The sequence below is a fragment of the Arachis ipaensis genome, chromosome B01, assembly GCF_000816755.2.
Source record: "Arachis ipaensis cultivar K30076 chromosome B01, Araip1.1, whole genome shotgun sequence".
Lineage (NCBI taxonomy): Eukaryota > Viridiplantae > Streptophyta > Magnoliopsida > Fabales > Fabaceae > Arachis > Arachis ipaensis.
In genome coordinates this window covers 136,751,318-136,764,646 of record NC_029785.2, presented here as the reverse complement: position 1 = coordinate 136,764,646, position 13,329 = coordinate 136,751,318, and the positions used below count along the sequence as shown (strand labels likewise).

Here is a 13,329-nt window from a genome sequence, read left to right as displayed (position 1 = left end):
AAATTCTTTATTAGTAAAAAAACTTTTGCATAAAGAAAAGCATATGGACCAACTCCTTATCAGCAAAAAATTGAACAACTTAATTAATTATAATTATTTTAATTAGTTTATTTATTTATAATTTAGAATATTTGTTATTAATTATTTTTTATGCCAAAATCAGGTTTGGTATGATACGTTCAGAACCTTGCAATGGGAATCACGGAAGTGCACTTAACGCTTCCGAGTCTTCACCCTCTCTCCCTTTCCACGGCTACCGTGCATCGGTTCTCTCTTCCAAACAGCAAAGGCGCCAACCTCCTCCATCCAAGGCATCATCTCAGCGCTCCCTTCTCGGTAACCCTCAGTCCGTGCCGCCATTAGCGGTGCTACGATTGATCATGGTACAAGATGTTTCCGGTTGCGGTGCAACCTTTCACTCTTCTGCTCATCAATTGTCTCCACCCTCTCCATCAAATCATTCAAACTGTGGCTCCCTCGTCGCTTCTCCCCAGTGCATGCCGCCATTGGCCATGACATTTGTGAGCGTGGTTCAAGTTGTGTTACCGACTCGATAACATTTCCGTTCTCCCGCAAAGACCATTACACCGAGCGTTTCCTGCATAAAGAAGCTGCCGTCGCGGTGCAAAGCTTCCGAAAAAGAGCATCGTCCATGGAGTTTTCAACCCCCGAAGGCGAATCGAATAGCACATTGATCAATTCAGATGAAGGCAATGAAGAATTAAGTGTAGGTGAAGTTGTTATTCAAGAGGAGTCTAAGGTATGTTGGATAGGCTGGTCTTGCATTGTATGAAATTTTATGATAATGTGTTATGTGAATGTTTCTTATTCATGCTAATTATATGTTTTTTAAGTTGATTTATTTGGAAAAATCTGGTACAGTGATATGGTTAGTTGAGATATTAATAAAGTATGCTTGACTCCCATGTGTGTTTGCACTTTTTTTTTATATTTTTTATTGGAGCAGTTCATTATATAGTAATGATCTTAAGTTGATAAAAGTTTTTTCTGGTGTCTTTAATTGAAGGTCGACGAAATTACCGACGTCATTGTGATGAGAAAGGATGAGTTGGAATTGAGACACGAGGTTTGAATTATTCCTTATTATTTGTTACCACCATGGTAATGAACTCGTAGTTTTTATCTCGACTCGTTAACCTAATTCAGAATTGTAATTCGTTGAATCGTAAGACGGAACGTAAATGTGACTCGTAAAATATAAAAATTATGAAAAATTTGATAGCAAAAATTTATTTTACCAATAATAAAATAAATCTCAAATAAACCAAATTACCTAAAAGACTATAACTAATATTATACCATAACAAGTTAAAAGTCACAACTCATAAGTCATAACACAAATTCACAACTCAACTCAGAAATCAAAATACAAATTCACAACTCACGAATTTATACGATACCAAAATAACTTCAAATAGCCAATAAACTAACCAAACTAGTAACAATGAACAACTAATTAACTAAAGTCTAAATAAGTCATTTAATAATCTTTCTATTCTTCATTAATCATAAAATCTTCCGCATTATCATCTTCATTTTTAGGAGCAGGAGGAAGAGGTCCTTGGAGAAGTTCTTCAAACTCATCATCATCAAGATAAGAAATAGTTAAGGGATCCTTAGAAGCACCAATAACTTTATTACCATTTGCTTCATCATTCAAATCAGGATCTAAAATTAGAGCATCCAAATCTTCTTCTTCTCCATCCTCATCAACAACAAAATTTATTAAATTATGTTTAATTCCAATTACAACCATCTAAGTTCAACAACAAAGTTCAACAATTCAATTTGAACAAAAACTATTAGCATAACAAAAATTCAAGAATTGTCTTCAATGCCACAACAACAATTCAATCATTCAATTAAAAGAAATTCATCAAAAAAATTCAATAAAGAATTTTAAGTAATTCAGAACAAAATAGAGCAAAGCAAATTTTTTTCTAAAGTTCAACAACAAAGTTCAACAATCCAATTTGAACAAAAAATATTAGCATAACAAAAATTCAAGAATTGTCTTCAATGCCACAACAATAATTTAATCATTCAGTTAAAAGAAATTCAACAAATAAAATTCAATAAAGCATTTTAAGTAATCCAACAAAATAGAACAATATCTTATCACCTCTCACTTTTTATCTGTTGGTGCAACTGTGCAACGGAAGGTTTCAGATTGAGTACTCAAAGTTTTTTATGCAGTACTTTTCTTATCTATTCTTATTCTCATTGTTTTTTATTTTTCTTTCAATAAAACACAATCAATATGAATTCTGAACCTCTATCTGGGCAAAATTGCTTCTCTTTTAGTTTACAGGTTATACTATTTCTTTTTAATTCACATAGTATCCTTTACATTTCACACCTCATGTCTTTTATGTGTTGATACTTGATAGAAAACTCTATCCTAACAGCAGAATTTTTCTTAATGGAATTGCACCTTTAACAAAAAAAAAATACTAAATTGGACTTCATTCTTTAATGCAAAATAAAGATGATTGAACTATCCTTAACTAAAACATAACATAGGCATATTAAGGAAAAATGAGCCTCAACTTTCACAATAGAAGTTTCATGTTCCATATCTAAAATAAACCAACTAAACAAAAAGAAATTCAAAGATTATTTAATAGATAAAGCAAAAACAGCATACAATAATAATATCTTTAGATTACTAAATCATTAAAATTGCATATCTCAAAGAAGAAAAATCAATAAACAATACAAAAGCTATATCATATACATACAGCATACTGATATGAAATACATGCTTGCAATAAACATGAACACATAAGTTAACCTCAATTTGAAAACCTACTATAATTCACATAAAACCATATTCCAGATTGAACAATATAATCAATCTGCAATATAATTGATAAGCCAACAAAGGTAATATCAATTCAACCTGCAACATAATCAATAATAAACAAGCACAACAACAGATTGAGCATTGAAGATGATAAAAATTAAAAAAGAGCTTTTAACTTACCTGAACTACCAGTGAAGGAGAGGAGAAGAGGAGCAACAATCCAAATTCCAGAGCTAGAGAGGTAGGGCCAGAGAACCAGAGACAAAGAGGCAGAGCCAGAGAATCTCGTAAATCACAATCGCAAAGTGACGCTCACACAGCCTAGCCACCACCAGTCTGATTCGACAACAACGGTAGCAAACCTTATGGCAAGTCGGTGACACTCCAAATTGGGAATTTTGGTCACGGAAAATTCAAACTTCAGAGGGATAGAGAGATAGAGTCAGAGATTGAGAGACTTGAGAAAGGTGAAATTTTGCAATTTTTGCCATGGAGATAAACTGTAAAGTGATGAGGAAGGTTAAGAGATTAGGGAATTTACTGCTAGTCTGCTAGGGCTCCCCATCTTCCATAGTCTTCTATTCAAATTAGGCTATTGGGTTGGATTGGGCTGCAATCAGGGCCAAGAAAAGAGCTTCCTCCATCTTGAACGCAACATCGCGGCAAAATCGGCGATTTTGGCGGCTCTGCGCTTTTGCACGGCGATTCCACAAGATACAGGTGAGTTCTGGACGAGAAGCAAAATCGACATGGAGAGAAGATTCAAAAACGTGAAATCGTGCGTTTTCACGTGTTGAAACGCGATTTTAACTACCTTGGTTACCACGTTATAGTTAGTGCGTTAATGATACTTTTAATTGGTATTTGGTTTTGTGAATTGATATTACAGTTGCCGGATCAGAGCGGGAATAGTGAAGAGGAAATTTCAGTCATAGAAATGTGTTTTGATTCGTTGTCTCTGGCACATAAATTTTATGCAAATTATGCAAAGAAAGTTGGGTTCGTAACTAAAGTCAGGAACACGAATTTTAACAAGACGCGGAAGGAATCAAAGATACCCATTAATCAATCTATTCACTGCACGCGAGAAGGTTATCGGGAGTCTCGATTGAAGGCAGCAACTCGGGCAAACAGAATTACAACCATGAGATGCAGAGCAAGGATATATGTCATGATGGATAGGGAGAAGGAAAGTTGGATTGTGTCTAGATTAGAATTGAGGCATTCTCACCCTTGTTCGGCTAAGAAAGCGGTCTACTATCATGAGTAGTTGACGATGCATGCTAAGTGCGTCATTACAGATAACGACAAGGCTGGCATAAGACCCAACAACGTATCTAGCATTGGCAAACGAGGTTGGTGGGTCTTCAAACTTGGGTTTTTCCGAAAAGGATGTCAGAAATTACATCACAAGCAATCTCCAATGTGCTGATGACAATGCAGACTTTAAGGAGATGATGAATTATTTCGTTCGAATGAAAGAGATCAATCCCAACTTCTTTTATGCCATAGATGTTGACGATGCTAATAATTTCAGGTACGCACTCTTGGTAGATGCAAGGTGTAGGGTTTCGTATGAATATTATGGAGATGTGGGTCGTTTGACACCACTTACAGAAGAAACAGGTCTGTATACTTATGGGTCAATCAGAAAAGCAGTTATTTTTTTAATTTGTTTTTGGGTCTGTCATTTGTTTTTGGTATTTTTGCAGGCATGGTCTACCGTTTACATCCTTTGTCGGTGTAAACCACCATGCGAAATATACTCTTCTTGGTTGTGCTTTACTTGGGAGCAAGGAGATCCCTAGTTTTGAGTGGGTGTTCATGAAATGGGTGAGATGCGTCGGGACTGCGCCAAGGGGGATCATCACTGACCAGTGCAAGGCCATGGCCGGTGCTATTAGGAAGGTCCTACCAGATACTTTCCACCGATGGTGCATCTGGCACATACTGAAGAAGTCACAATTCAAGCTTGGAGGTTACGCTAGGTACGGAGAATTGAATGTTAAGATGAATAACATTGTGTGGAATTCTCCTTCTGCTGACTCTTCTGAAGTTGATTGGGGTGGATTCATCAAAGAATTCGACCTATGTCAGAACAGATGGCTAATAGGTCCGTTATCGTTAACTTAACTCCTGTCTATTGGTTGCATATTGCCTATTTATTCACTGTTGGTAATTCTGCCGGTTTGATTTGGTTGTTGTGTTTTTTTAGGAGTGTAGTCGATGTTTTTTTTTTACCTAGTCAGTGGATGTTCTTTTCAATACACAAACAGATGGTTTCTCTCTTAGAAAACTGGATGTTTTTTATTTGTTTTATCAGTTCTTTGGAAGCTGTCATCATATTGTGTCTAAGCGACACTCTTATGCTTTGTTTTTTTATTCGTTCAAAGGCATCAAACACCTAGAATAAGAGGCAAGAATCATACAGTTTTTAGTCATCTAGCGCAGTGACTTACCCATTTTCTCTTGGAAGCTGCTACCTTGTCAAAATATCTGGAATTGGCATTGAAGTGAGGACCCAGCCCCACATAACTCAAGGTAGGGACCTCCCTGAAAGAATCCAGGTTCCTTTTTGCAACACTGTTTCCTATTAAAACAATCATATTTAGTTTCAGTACACAAATCTTAAACACTGAAAATCCACAAAATCATTTAGACCAAAATTCCTGGGAAAATACAGTAGAAGTCATCCTTAAACCGTGATGATTTCGAGTCATTAAAGGTGAAACATATCTACTAAATGATCTGCACGGTCAATTTTAATTGGTTAGGGTCAATTTTATGAGAGATTATATTTATTAAGAACTCCATTCATTCTAGCAAAGTGTTAGTATGTTCTACTTACGTTGCTGTTGACCCAACGACGGGGTTGCAATGTGCACAGGTCTTCTCGGAGCAATACTAGATGTAGCCTTCCTTCATACAATGCCACAGCTTGCTCTTCCCCTAACGACACATTGACAGCCCATTGTCGCACTCGATCTTCATCACCCTCGTCGAGCTTTCGCCCTTTTAGTAACGGATGCACCTTTATAAGAGTACACTGGGTATGGTTCTTTTCCATCTGAGTCATTCCAGGTGAAATCCGGTGGCTCAGTGGACTAAGTGTCCTGCAAGATGGAGTGGTTGGCATCACGGTCTACAGGGGCTCTGTGTATTGAAGTTGCTCAAGGTATTCTCATATTCTTTTGCTCTCCAGGTTTCGCATTGACAAGAAATCAGGATTACTGCATCAAAATCAACCAATGTTAGAGAAAAGTAAATTTTGTATGCGTACATTTCCTAATTCCCTAACGTGCAAAATAGACCCAAAAAAAGAGTTTTGCATAGAAAATTTGCCCGTCAAATTCCCATTCTTGATGTTGTACTAGTGTTATGGAGAGTGTGCCTGCATCGGGAACCCTGGAGTCAGTTGTTTCATGAGGTGTGTTTTCCTGATTGAGGTTGCCGTCGGGGGTCTCCAAACTTCTTTTTTGTTAGTCAACTCCCTGGTGAAACAATCGGCTCCTCTTCTTAGCAAGAGGCTCATTGTCCTCATCATCATCTGGGCTCATTGGGAGATCTTTTTCTTCAGATGATTTTGAGTCGGACCTATGTGGTCGGTCCTTTTTAACCCCCTATTTTCTTGGTAGCTGATCTGCTTATTTGTTTTATGCACATCGAATATATTACTTAAAGAAACATCCAATCATATTGAAATCAACCTTCTGAAAATACTTAAGCTAGTCCAGAGTTTAATCCATACACAACCATAAACGTATACTCATTTTCAGGCTAGTTTTCGATCTCTCTGCCCGCCGTGAGCATTTTCTAGTTGGAGGTGGATTTGTTGTGCTTCCAGTTGGTCATCTTTCCATTGCTTCCTGCTCGCTCTTTCTATCGACGGAGCTTCCCTATTTGTAGAAATAGCGTGAATCAAATTAACAATAATGAAGTCAATTTATTAACATGCTAAGTCGTAAATATGTGCTTACCCCTGGCGCAACCGAAGCTTTTCATCCATGCTTTTGTTGTGTTTTTTTTTTTGCTTTTCTCTTTTTAGCTTGAGGTGATCGGCCTTCTACGTCTTTACTTTTTCCCTTTCTAGTCAAGAGGCATCCCTGATTTAAGAAATGAAAAGAATCATGGATCAAAATCAAACGCCCAAGTATCACCAACAAAAAAATCCGAAACACAAAAAAAAAAACCATTCAAATCTTAAAAAAAACGAAGTCATCCCCAACTACCTAACACATCTAAAATCGAAAAACATATGTAAAAACAACCATTTAGCAAAGAAAAGAAACATCATGATGCCTCTCAGAAGCAGCATCCACTGACATACTGGCATAAAGTATCCGATTTCTAGAAAGAAATGAGTACCTCGGAAATAACATATTGCGCCTTATTTTCTAGACTTTCCGAGATCCACGCAGCAAGCCATGACTCATGCTCATGACAGTTGTCAAGCTGACCATATTACAACTGCTGAAAATAGAGAACCTGGACAGAAGAAGGGGACAAGTTATGCTCTATAACAAAAATGACATGCTCAATTTACTAATAGTCATTGAATGCATCCTACCAGCATGACGAATATGTTGCCCTCACAAGTTTTGTTCCTTTTGAGCTTATACTTCTCGGCTGTCGTGTCGAACCACTTTAGAGTTTGCAACGGCCAGTTGAATCTTCTGGGATCAGAATATCCAAGACGGGGTAAATGTGCCATGGCGAAATTATCTGTTGTGTTGTAGGGCACAGGAACATTTTCATTACCACCAGTAGGAAATATCTCCTAAACTCCATCCCATCTGATTTCTTGCCATAGGACAGCTATAAACCAAATCCCGGAGTTCATTTGTTATCCATCTATGGAACCTCTTTTTGATGGCCACGTGGGCCGGATTTTTGTCATCCAGGGTTGGAAATGGATCGCCTACAACATGTCGATGCATTAGTGCAAGGTAAAATATATACACCCAATGATATTTACACGAATATGCCTGTGGCACATTAAGTAATTCAGAGAGCGGAACTTACCACGAAATTCCGCCCGATTAACGGCATTGAGGCGGATGTTCCCAACGTCGAGTATAAAAGTTCTTGTCTTAACTTCATACGATTCGGCCAGGTGAACTATGATGGCCTGCTTCACAGACCAATTCGGAACAAGCCCCAAGAATCCGAATCCGATTTCATCAATCTCCGCAAGCTTCTCAATGGCGTTGTTTTTAGTTAGCTTGCTCATCATGTCATGAATGTAGCTGGGCGAGTATCGCGACTCTAATACTTTTTGTCAATGGCAACAGTAGCTGTAAGTCACAAATAGGATCATGTGGAATGACATGTCGATAACGGTAAATATCATTTTACCTTTTTTCCCATCTTGATTGGCTTTTCGGCAACACAACCCTGGTGCTTGTTCACAAGAAATAGTTACATAACACCATGCCCAAATCCTTTAATAAAACCTGTAGATGAAATCAGAAGCAACATCCAACAAGTCCTTAATTATACACTGTTATTGCTGCTATATAAAACCCCAATCAAATAATAGCATATACACCCAAATCAGAAGCAACATCTAACAATTCCTTAATCATACCCAAATCAGATGCAACATTCAATAAGTCTAATCTATGGTGCCCAAACCCCTATATCAATTAATACCAATTATTCAACACTAACCAAGTATCGTTCGTTATTGTCTATAATACCCATCAAAAACAAAAAGAAGAAAGATTAAAGATAATGGTCTAATGGATTATATTTATTATGCGTAAATTCTACAAGATTTGTCATGCCCATCTTTCTTATTTGTTATTTTATGTTTTTCCCATAATATTTGTTATTTTCGTTTTTCTATGCACAATGTTAAAACTCAACTTTATTTTATTCTTTTTTTTTTAATTTTATGTCCATATGTTATCAAAACTTTATAGTACCAGGTCTTAACTTACTATATAGGATATTAAAGCTATCACTCTGTCATTTCAAATAGTCCCATATTTATTCCTAAAAAAATAAAATAAATTCGAGTGAATGAAATTTGTCTTCAACTTGTTCACAAGCAATTCTAAGTGAAATGAGATTAATTGGGGTCTAAAGTTGGCTAACAAGTCCGATACTATAAACTAAACTAGCCATACAAACATGAATTCATGTAGTGGGAAAAACATGTTAACAATTTAGTTCAAGTTTAAATAGTGAACATATAGCTTATTTCTTAAATCAGTATGAAATTGCTGTGCACATCAAAGACACAATCCTATTAAACTATATTTTGAAGCAAATAATAATAAAGGAAAAAAAATATGCAAACCAAGTTCAATCCTTAAGCAGGTGAGAGAACACTACATCATAAAGCATAATAGAAAATCAACTTTTGTCTCCCGAGAATCAAATTCAGTTAATGTATACATTCAATAGTTCCCACCTAAAGAATGCAAATATAATAGAAAAGATCATCTAGCAAAATGAAAACATGATTTGTGCATGACATTTGTTATAAAAATCCACATGTTCTTAGCCTCAAAGCTATGTGTTAGAAGGTAGAAACTGGATGTCAAAGCTGCTTGAGTAGGCTTCCAATACAACTTCCTGGTTCATATAAAAACACAAAAATTCACAAAAAACAGTTATAAAACACCATGCCCAAATCCTTTTGATAAAACCTACAGATAAAATCAGAAGCAACATCTAACAATTCTCTAATTATACCCAAATCAAAGGCAACATCCAATAAGTATCATCCACTAAAATCCTACATCAATCAACACCAATTATTAAACATTAACCAATTAGTTCTATCAAGCGAGGTTTCGAGGCTTGAGCAAGGGACGTCCTACTGCGTTTGTCAGAGCAGAACATGGAGGCTTTAATGGCGCTGCCAATAGCGACACACTCTTGGTGAGAAGGAGAACCCCCTTGTTCCTTGCACCTGGGTGGCACGACGTCGCTACGGTAGAGATGGACGAAACTCCGATTAGCGCACCAGTTAGCACGTTGACGGGATGGAAGCGTTGCGACGTTCTGGAGCGAGCTTTGGAGGTCGGCTGTTGTCCGCACGTGGTGGACGGAGGCGTTGCGTCTGTTGACGGCGGAGAAAACGTCACGCGATGAACCTGGTAGTGTGACACTACGCGCCGTGGATGGTTTTGGAGTTCTGCTATGGTGAAACGGTGAAAAGAGATGAAAGGGTTTAGTTAGGGTTAATTTTATTTACTTGGGTGAATTTTGGATGTTGTTGAGGTGAAGTTGGTTTCGGAGTCCCAATCCAATAGGAGTTGACAAAATTTTGGTTGGATCCCTCTTAATTTCCTAGCATTATTGTTACATAATAACCTTCATGGAGTTGCTATTTGTCCAAAAATATTCAGAAGAAAATAAAAAAATCATATTAATATAATCTAAAATTATTTTATTTTGTATTCTTTAATTATTATTTACTTGCTTTATTTTATATTTTTTTTAATTATTATTGAAATAATTAGATAATATGTTAAACATAATAAATATATAATTAAAAATATTACATGTATAAAATAATAAATATTAAATTAAATAAAATACTTTTGATTATTATCTCTCTAATATTATGCTAGTTGTCAATTTCATCACCTACTCCATGGTCACCTAGAAAGTATGTTGTTCACCTTCTAGATTGAAGTAATCTTTCTATATTTTGATCAATTCTCGTAAGCGTATGCAATATTAAGGGTTGTGTAGAATTCAAAGAATTGCTCATGATAATTTGAAGTTTCTAAATGGGGCCATATGAGAAATCATTTGACCTAACTGTGATTGCGAACTTGAGACTAGGAAGTGTGACCATGCATGAGCGCCATGTGAATTGTGTTTCACATTAGCTTCATTGTCCTGATTCATGCACTATATTTGACTTCTCCAGCTAATACTGGTCAAATACAAAATCCAACAAAATTAGGCAAAGTGACGACTGATGAGGATTATTCCATTATTCATTATTATTGTCTAATTCATGTGAGTACCTTTGAAACTAAGAGGGAATAATAATTATTTAAGTATGGTGGGATATTGAAATTTACGAAAGCATATAATACAGGAGGAGTATGTAAGATTAAAGCCAGAGGACTCTTTTTTTATATTAAGAAATGAATTCCTTCCACTAATCCACTTGGTGGAGACACTTTAATTTAATCTAAGGCATATTGATATTAGTCACAATGGTGAGAAGATTTGAATTAGCTGGCGTGAGACCCGTATTTTTACTTGTCCCACTTCATACATAAAAGTTATTCCAATTCTCCATTTGTTCAACCCGACCATTGACTTTTTTTTTTTTTTGCCACCCACACTGTTTGTTTTCAATCCTACCTACTAGGGGTGTAAGTTACGGAACCGAATCGAAATTTATCGTAAAATCGAACCAAACTTACAACAACTAAATAAAAAATCGAAAAAATCGATTTTTTTAGTTTTTTTTGAATTAAATCAATTGGTTCGGTTCGGTTTTTGGTTGGTTCGACAGAAATCGAATCGAACCGAACCAAATTGAAAAAGTGGCTTAGTAATGCATTGAAATAAAAATTTTAGACTTAACAAATATGTTTGTTTTATGTTTAGTTATTGGAATGAATTGAAATTGTGTTGAATTTGAATGTAATATAATATTATTTCAGTTTATTAATTGTTTTGAATATCATTTTACTAAGATTAATTTTCTATTAGTTAAGATTTAAAAATAAAAAAAACCGATCAAACCAAACCATTTTTGATTCGATTAGATTCAGTTCGATTATTGCAGAAACAATAAACCGATTAATTGATACTCTATAAAAACCGAACCGATAACACCCTACTACCTACATCCTATGGATATGAGGAATTACATTAGATATCCCAATAATATAAAATCACAAGAATAATCTCATCAAAGAAGGAATGTCAAAAAAAGAGAAAACTTGTATTTCATACTATTTGGTGTCAAATTTACATCAAGTTGTAGACGAGCGTTTGTTTGGCGTCCACAAAAGTGACAAGAAAGGCAAAAGTTGACTTTGCCTCGGATATTTTGAAAGGTGAATTTCAGGTGGCAGGCGTGAGTGCCGTTGATGAAAGATGCTGAGGGGAAAATCCAACGGGTTGTGGTTGTGTTTGGGTGTGGCGGTGGTCACCCTCGTAAGTAACGATGAGCGTGTTGGGGTCGTCTTGTGCTCTCTCCACGTGCTTCCTGGCTGGACACCCTCTCACGCTACTGCACCTGTAGTAACTACTGCCACCATCCAACATTAAAACTAAATTAACATCCACACCTTTTAAAATAATCATAATTCATTTTCCTAATTAACAGAATAAAATAATACCGAGGGTAGGGTGATCCCTTGATAGGTTTTTGACCGTATTTCCTCCACGAGTATTCGTCGGTTGGGATATCTGCAATCCTTGAGCTTATTGCCGCCATTCGAACCACTCGTTTCACACGGGTTTTCCTGTAAAATGATATAATTTTATTATCCAATTTAATTTTATTATTTAAATTTAGGTAATTTTAAGAGTAGTTAGATAAAAATTTAGTTACGAAGTTGATACTTCAAAGTCGATAGATAAAAATTTAGTCAAATTAGTTAAATCATTTTATAGCTTTCAAATATCAACTTCACGTGAAGTCGACTAAACCTACGTTTTTACTTTAAATTTAAGAAAATGTCTAGGAGACCAGCAACTTTATTGAATTCTGGTCAATATATAACCAACAAAAAAAGGTGAACATTTAGATAAAATCTCACATCATTAAAATCATCATTGATAATTATTTGATGGATATAAATCACAACAATTGCTGACCCTAACAGAACACTTCTTAGTCGAAGAAAACAAGTCATTAATTAATTACCTTCTCTTGGAGCAATGACACTGGGAGGAGGAGGATGTGGCTTTTCCCGAGGAAAGGGTGGCGTCGTGACACCTTTTACGGTGAGATGAGGAGAGAGGAGGCTTCCCAGCGGCGATGATGAAAGGACCTATCTTACCGTCGGAGACGCTGCCATCTCCGGTGATGGTGGACATGAAGGAGGAGGTGGTGGTGGACATGGGAGGAGAAAGCGATGTGCTACATGATGTATTTGGATTATTATTATTATTCTTAGACTTTGAGTGGTTATTTGGATTATTAATTGATGGCTGGTTGACCTGAACGGGCTTAGCAAAATCTAGAGTCAAACCCTGAGGAGGAGGAGGTGGCACTACGACTTTTGATTGGTCAAGCTGAGGTTGAGATTGAGAAGGTGCGCGACGGAAGCGAGCATGACCGGTGCGATTCAACAAGTTAATAACCTGTTTGAACTTTGAAACTGTGAAGTCGGTGATTTCTGTGCAGTCACGGTTATTGAGATCGATGCGGTAGTGATTATCGTGAGAAGAAGAAGAAGAAGAAGAAGGGGATTGTGAAGAGAGAAGTCGGATGAGATGCTCCATGCTCTTCAAACCAGCGGAAGCAGCTTCTTGTATGGCAATCTGTGACTCCATCTTGGGTTGTGGTG

At 36.5% G+C, this 13,329-nt stretch overlaps 1 protein-coding gene and 3 long non-coding RNA genes across 4 annotated transcripts; 1 reads left to right on the top strand and 3 right to left on the bottom strand.

The window, feature by feature from the left end:
- On the bottom strand, positions 2,245–5,508 carry LOC110264830. Its single transcript, XR_002351079.1, has 2 exons — positions 3,369–5,508; positions 2,245–3,245 (listed from the first exon to the last, which is right to left on the bottom strand). It is a non-coding gene; the product is annotated as an uncharacterized LOC110264830 (long non-coding RNA).
- Positions 5,520–10,225, bottom strand: LOC110264829. The gene is made up of 5 exons (XR_002351075.1): positions 7,850–10,225; positions 7,395–7,745; positions 7,193–7,312; positions 6,805–6,930; positions 5,520–6,723 (listed from the first exon to the last, which is right to left on the bottom strand). It is a non-coding gene; the product is annotated as an uncharacterized LOC110264829 (long non-coding RNA).
- Positions 11,098–13,323, bottom strand: LOC107642920 (probable WRKY transcription factor 11). Its single transcript, XM_016346432.2, has 4 exons — positions 12,684–13,323; positions 12,154–12,279; positions 11,680–12,062; positions 11,098–11,126 (listed from the first exon to the last, which is right to left on the bottom strand). The coding sequence occupies exons 1-3, from the start codon at positions 13,313–13,315 to the stop codon at positions 11,876–11,878; spliced, it is 945 nt and encodes a 314-aa protein (XP_016201918.1). The 5' UTR covers positions 13,316–13,323; the 3' UTR covers positions 11,098–11,126; positions 11,680–11,875.
- Positions 11,919–12,892, top strand: LOC110264828. The gene is made up of 2 exons (XR_002351074.1): positions 11,919–12,332; positions 12,643–12,892. It is a non-coding gene; the product is annotated as an uncharacterized LOC110264828 (long non-coding RNA).